Genomic DNA, 7,533 nt, shown 5'->3' on the forward strand with positions numbered 1-7,533 from the left:
CATTGACCCAAAAAGATTACCTGTGTTGGCAGTGATGAGCTGCAGGACCAATGGTCGTCTTGTTACAATTCCTGAACCTCGGGGCAGAAAATCCCTAGAAACATGAAAAAATAGTTAGTACCCAGAAAATACTGTCCAGTTACGTAAGATATTTGGCTAATTCAGAACCTCCTCTAATACCTTCAGCTGCAATGAAAATGGAAAGCTGGTAGGGGTAGATTTATATCAAACATTTCTATAAAGTAGGGCTGTTAATTTTGGGTAGAGATAGCAATAGGTCATTAGACAACTATGTATTAAAACTAAATTACTGTCTTGGGGCATTACCAAGTCTCTTTCTTCAAGCCCATCACATACAACACTTCAAAATTCACCTTACATAGCAAGAGCACCTGAAGCCAAACTCAGATTTATCAGGCTCTCTAAAACAAACGTGTCTTCCTTGTACACTTGATTTGAAGAGGATTTGGACATATGAGTTCACCCACTCTCACACACTACACCAAAGCTCTGGACAAAGCAAATTGTCACCACTCTGCAGCTATTTTTTCCACACATTTAACTTCTGCCAGTTCAAATCCCCAAATAAAACTTTTCCAGCAACACAACTGCCCAGAAGTTTTTGAGTGAAAGCTGGACACAAAGCACTGTGGAACTGTAGGAAGGAGTGTCCTTGGACCAGAAAGCAAGCAAGGAAGCAAAGACAGCAACTCTGTCAGATTATTATGCATTCCCATGACCCCTTCCATGGCTCCAAAGACAGGGAGACTCCCTATGCAACTGAAACCCTAGAAAAACTTTGAACCAATTATTAGTTGCAAAACTAATGATTAGAAACCCAAGGCAAAATAACAGACATTTTTCCAGGGTCTTTCCTAGTTGCCATACCTATCAAACTCTCACAGACCTTGAGGTGAGGTTCAGTGACAAGCTTTGAAGAGTGCTCTCTGCAAATAAGCATCTTCACGGGAATAAAATTCAGGGCTAAACAGTTTCACAATCAGTGCAAGCTCATCGAAATCCCCTCCTTTTTCCTGCCTTACCAGGGATGCTGAATCCCTTTCCTGCCTGCCTTAGCAGCATTGCTAACTCAGCTCTCTGCCTCAGGTGAAAAGCAGTGCAGCAAAAGGTTAGGGCATGAATTTTCAGTCAAGTGGCAGAGCTGATCTGGGTGACCACATTGCCATATGCTAAGTGCCTCTAGGAACGTGCAGTGTGTTTGGGAGAGGTGAGGAGAAGGACAAGAGTCAAAGGAAGAAAGATTCATCCCCTCAGCCCTTTAGACAGAACTGCTAGATGGAACCGCTCAAGCCACATGAGATATAAGCACTGGAGATCTACATACTGACCTTGTACTACTTAGAGAATGTCTGATTTTAGCAGCTCCTTTAAAGGCAGCACACAAACCTACAAGGTTTAAAACAAGCTAGAGGGTATATATATCTCAAGAATAAAACACATGAATATTCAGGATATTATTTGTGCAAATCAGAGGGTATTAGGTGTGAGGAGTCCCAGGGTAAGACAGGCTCAGCAAGCCAACAACAATGAACCTCTTTGCCCAAGCACCAACAGGGTGACAAAGCTTTGGCAGCCTGCAGAGGAGAAATACAGCAACTCTCCCTCTGATATGAGCTCTGAGGATTTCCTTCCCAAGCTAACATCAGGACATGAAAAAAATAGAATATTCACATCTGCAAGCAGTTCTAATGCTCTGAGGAACGAGACTGGCTGTCAGCCCTGCACCACTTTAGAACTCCACTGCACTTTGAATGAAACACTTATTTTCTAGCTAAATGAAGTGTTTCCCTTTCTCAGTACCTGTTAATGTGTGCTTAGTGTGATTACTCTGCAAACTGAAGCACACAGGGAAAGGGGAGGCTGTTCAAACACAAGCTAGCTCATTCACTTCTCTGCTCAAACACAGACCTGCAGGCAAAAGTACAATTAATTAGGGACTCCAGTTATCTCTAAAAGAAAGATACTGCAAAAACATCAGGTGAACTGATTTAAATCTGCTGCGATGCTTTATAACAGCAACAGGAAACGGGAACTAGCTTCAAGGGACACCAAAGGCCTTCAAATAGGTCTATCATCATTTCAATATCTTCTAATCAGTGAAGTGCCACCTACTGATATTTTCTCATGGGGAAATGGAGAAAACTGTCATAGGAACATACTCATACATCTGTGTGCACTGAAATGGCAGTAGCACAGGACACAGCAAATGTTTACTGAGATTACAATTTCACTCATTGATTTTCAAGCATTTCATATCTGATTGTATATTAAAAAAATTCCCATCAAGAAGCTAAAATAAACTGTCATTCAGGACAATCTGATCACCCAAAACTGAGTCCTCCACAGCACCACATGAGGCAGTAAACTCCTTCAAGGAGTCAAAGGCTGAAAAGACTTATTGATTTTCTGCTTCAGCCTAAGCACACTCAGCGATAAAGAACACTGCATTAATGCAACTCCCAGGGGGATACAACGCTGACCTTTCCTCAGCAGCAAAATTACAAAGAAAAGTAAGACAACAATTTTCCTTCACAATGTCCTCAACATCTCCAAAAATTATAGCATCCAATAACCCTCTCTAATAAGTTGAACTGTTATCTGTTCAAGCACCAGCAGTGAGAGGTTCCTGCCTGGTGAGAGGGAGAGCTGTGCTGATCACATAACCAACTAGTGTGTAGCAGCACAGCAAAAGGTTTCTGCTTCAAATACACAGCTTGAAGAGGGAAAAAAGACAAAGAATGAGTGTAACAAGGGGTTCACAGGAAGAGTTCAGGAGAAAACTCACTCCCACCTTAACTGATGAATGGGTATTTTACCTCTGTGAAAGAGCCATCAACCTCAATTAATAAATCTGCCCACAAGGATAGGGAGTTTAGGGGTTTTTTTTAAACACTTGCAATTTTAGCTTCAGTCACAAGGCAATGGCACCTGTACAGCTCAAATCAGGTGTTGCAAATAAACACATGAGTTCTACTTCTAGAAAAAAAATAAACACACAAATCTACATCAAATCTGAAACATAACTTGCACTTCTTTAGGAAAAGCAACACAGTATCACATTACAATTCTGGCAGAGAGGGAATCAGATTAAATATTGTCCAACTGCTTCTGCAGAAAGGCCTGGTCTGACACCCACAGGACAGGATGCAGGTCCTCTCCCCATCCCCTTAGTATGGAAAACATTGTACATAAGGTTTGTCAGTGGTGCTGAAAAAAAACCCCAATGCATTAGGAATAGCCTCACACCCTCATTTTTCCCCTTAAAAGATGGATTTAAATAAAATGTTTCTTAAAGAAGAAACGGCAGCAAGAAATACAACAGGACTGGACACAAAGTCTCAAAGGTTCCTTCTGAAAGGACAATGCCCCCTCCATGTCTTGGGGGCACATTTAACATCCTTCTAAGGACAGGTTTGAGACAGCTGCTTTTCCACACTTTTTGGTCAATGTGTGCATGTAGAAAAATCACCTCAGAGCTGAAGCAGCCACAAAGAAACCCATTTAGAAAAAAAAAATGCCTGAGAATTTGTGTACAATGACACCACCAAGGGAGAGGAAAGTCTGTCTTCAGTGGTGTGGGGAGTGAGCCTGGGACTACCTGTGTGCACATAACAATACTGAGGTGCAGGAAGCAGGAAAGAAACACACTGTGCAAGAATAAAGCTCTGCTCCTTGAAAAGACATTCATCCCACATTAAGAATCCAACTACTTGTACATCTTTATTCTCAGAGCACTCCCAGCAAACAGCACTGCTGACAACAGCTGTACCAGCAATGCCACAGTGACATGACAGGTTGGAGACCATCAGCAAAGCCTGTCCAGTGCTGAATATATCACATGCAAATAGAGAGGCAAGCAGCCAGGTCTTCAGAACATCAGGAGCTCTTCAATCTTCGAAAGCATTCATCTCTTAGAATACCATTAAAGACTTTCAAGAGCAAAATGTTTCTAGGGCCAAATAATATTTACCCGAAAAGCTATGAAATTAGTCATGTCTTACTGCATGACAAACTGTATTGTCTTCATTCTCTAGTACTGCTCATTGCCAGTATCAGAGATTGGGACAAGTGTATCTACTAACGTGTTTGTTTAATGCATAAAGGTAGTGTGAATCATAGTGTGAATCTGACTTGCTAAAACCCAGGTCTCAAACTGATTCCACAGGATGCTAAAATCTAAGTTACCAATGGCCATACCAACAATTTAGCAGTTTATAATAACAAGCCAGTTTAGGCTTTGAGGTGAAAAAGTAATTAGACATTTCACTAAATTGGAAGAGCCCATGGAAGAGATGGGAACACCCTTTCAAACTGCAAAAAAGGCAGAAAGCATAGTGAAATGCTGAAAAGCAAATCAGACAGGGGCTCCTTCAGTGAGGTTGTCTCATTATACTGCAGGGCTATAGCCTACAAAGGAAAGGACACAGATCAAACAAATAAAATGCAAACAGTGTGTTCCAGGGGGACTTTCAGGTAGGGTAAGAGTTTTTCATTTAGGAGATCTCTAGCACACTAACATTTATGATGCTAAAAAAAGACAAAACAGAAGAATCCTCAAATGTGTGAAGAATGATGATGTATCACTACTTAAAACTTAATTGTGGTTTCAAAATCTGCTTTACTTTTCCAGTATAGGACTGAGAAATGTTCTGCACTGTGACCAGTTCCATGGTCAGTATCACACAGGATAAATGGCAACTAATTTACATCAATACCAATACAATTAATTCATACAAAACACAGGAGGAATCCAGGAAATCAAATAATGGAGGAAAATGCCAATGACTGCACAGCAACTGCATTAATTTAAGAGCTACAAACAATTAAAACTGATACCGATGAATTGGCAAAAATATATCAGAAATCCCTCCAAAGAAAAAGCCTCCACGTTTTTCACAGAGGGTAGAAACACAGCAGGCTCAGGACAGGAGCCCCAGCTCTCTTATAGAAGAGCACAAATGGCCCATCCATTTCATTCTGTCAACTAACATCAGTAATGCTACTTAAAAAAGTTCTTCACTAGCACAAAGTCCATCCCAGGACCCCTAGCTCCCCTCAAATGCACAAAGGCCAAGCTCCACAAGCAGCTAATATCAACAACAGTGTCATGGTAGCATTCCCCACAGGCTTTTATTCCCAAGATTTGCCAAGGAATGTAACACAGCTTTAGTTGCAATAGGAAGCAATTATACCCAAAGTCAACAGTTTTCCTGGGCCTTTTTCCAACAGTGTTTATTGTTGTATACAACTCCAGCCTGGCACACTAAGAGCACTTGTGGCTCACACTGGCAGCTGAATGGCCATAGCTTGTGCAAAAGACCACACAGTTTCACAGGGAACACTCACATGTGCCCACACAGCCAAGCATCTCCCAGCTCTGTGGAAAACATACGTAAGGACTCATCAGGCTTTCATTTTTCTTGCATTTTTATCATATTTTTCTTGCATTTATCATATTCAGCCTCAAAGCAAAGTGCTAAAAAAACCACCAAAAAACCAACAAACAAACAACAAACCCAAACAAACAGGAAAAAGTGAGCCTGAGACACATGAAAATTTTATAATGTCTTTCCTCAGGTTCACTTTTTAAAACTCATAAATCAAACGCAGCTAATTTATACCTTAAGAACTCTTAATGTTAAAAATATACACCTGCAGATGTGTTTTGCAGACATGCTCCTGTGCTCACCAACCCTACACAGGACACAGCAGCAGATCCTTCACTCACTGTTGTTTGCTACAGAGCAAGGGATGGCCAAGGGATGGGCAATGTACTTTGCATTTAAGCACAGGCCTCCTAAGGAAATAAGCCAGTAGAGCCAAGTACTTTCTCTGAGATTTGTCATTGCTGACACTAGACACCACTGTATTTATTCTTCCTTCACAACTCCTCTGCCCTCCCAATGACAGCACAAAGATAACCCCAGGACACTTTTTCAAGAAGTCTCAAAAGAGACTTTAAGGCACTACCTCTTTGTGTTCTGATGTTCTCAGCCACACACCTTTTTTCTTTCAGTAATACAGTAGTGCACATCCCCTCCTATACTGCACTGATATTTGGCTATATATGTTGTTCCTCATTAGCTCCAAGCACAGAGACCAAATCTTATTATCAGTCACTACTTGATCCCTCACCTCCTTTCATTAGTTACACAAGAGTAAATGGTTTTTGTTTTGGCACAATGTTTGTCAGTCAAGAGTCTCCCACAGCTTTGTTCAACGGCTGCAAAACCTCAGCCTAACGTAATGGCCCTTACATGAAGATGTACAAAATAATTAATTCTCTCTATTGAAGACCAATGATACCTATCTTAATTAGGCCTACTAGGCAAGCTCAAATGCATCAGGAGGCTGTGGAATTTTAGTGATGTCAGATATATTAGCTCCTAAAGCTACACCAATCTTTGCAGGGCTTTTATTTTTTTTGGAACCACACAGCATAGATGCTGGTACCCTTATCAGGAGACTTCAGTGCTCAAGCTCTCTAATGTTTGGTCTCAGTTGGCAGCAACCATTCTTCCAAGATAAATCTTCCTTAAACTGAGAGATCATTTCAATTAACCTGCTCAATCAAGCACAGCCCAATACTCAGGAGCAGTAACTACACATTGCAGCCCATGCAATTTGGGCATGTCTTTAGGGGCAAGAAACTGAGTATACAGACTTTCTAGGGCTGTTAACTATCTCTTCCTCTCAAGCAGAGTAGATGAACTTGGTGCCTTGGAGAAGTCATTTTCCAACCCCATCAATGTTCATCATCACTAGTGCTGGACTACTGAACAGCAAAGCAGGGACACCCCAATTATCCTACCCATCACTTTCAGGTAAGCACACAAGTTGAATCAAGAAACATAGAAAATAAAATCTTGAAACTCTTGCACAGCACTAGCACAGCCTAAAATGTCTCTTTAGGTCTCCCCCCACTCCAACTATACAAAAATCCAGAGGACAATGGGAAAAAAATCTAACCAAACAGATCTAACTCTGGGAATATGTGTGTTGATTCTAAACATAAGAAAGAAGGTATTTTGGGAAAACCCTCAAAGAATTGCAAGTAAGATGGCAAGGGAGTTCAGTCACACCAGCTGGGCACCAACATAACAAGTGCTCAATGAAAATGCTTAGGCACCACTAAGGTGAGAAAGCAAAACTTCAGATTTCCTCTTCATGCAAAAGACTGGAGAGAGAGAACAGGCTCAGAAATCACTATCATCATACTTCTCTTGGATCTGGGAGATGCTTTCTCTAAGAACCAGCAGCATTTCTGCTCAACAAGCGGCCAGAAATTATTAGACCTTCCCCATTAAACATCACAGAGCAATGCGAAAATCAGTGCCAAAAATTCCTCTGGTTGCAGTGGTAAAGTCTTCCATTAAACATGAGTGGAGTCAACAGGCAGGGGACAAAGCAGGGGACACTGAATCCTGTGTACAGTTCTGGGCCCTGCAGGTCAGGAGGGACATTGAGGTGCTGGAGCAGGTCCAGCGAGGAGCAACGAGGCTGGTGAAGGGA

The 7,533-nt window shown here is 41.5% G+C and overlaps 1 protein-coding gene across 1 annotated transcript in view; it reads right to left on the minus strand.

The window, feature by feature from the left end:
* The window catches only part of LOC103806943 (dynamin-3-like), a gene marked incomplete at both ends in the record, with an annotated part of 41,543 nt that extends 41,447 nt beyond the window's left edge, over window positions 1-96 (minus strand). Inside the window, one exon of the mRNA XM_009079657.1 lies at window positions 21-96. Within this exon, the coding sequence (XP_009077905.1) occupies window positions 21-96 (76 nt within the window). The remainder of the gene's footprint in view (window positions 1-20) is intronic.
* Window positions 97-7,533: the final 7,437 nt, after the last annotated feature.

Source organism: Acanthisitta chloris, unplaced genomic scaffold, assembly GCF_000695815.1.
Source record: "Acanthisitta chloris isolate BGI_N310 unplaced genomic scaffold, ASM69581v1 scaffold4868, whole genome shotgun sequence".
Classification (NCBI taxonomy): Eukaryota; Metazoa; Chordata; class Aves; order Passeriformes; family Acanthisittidae; genus Acanthisitta; species Acanthisitta chloris.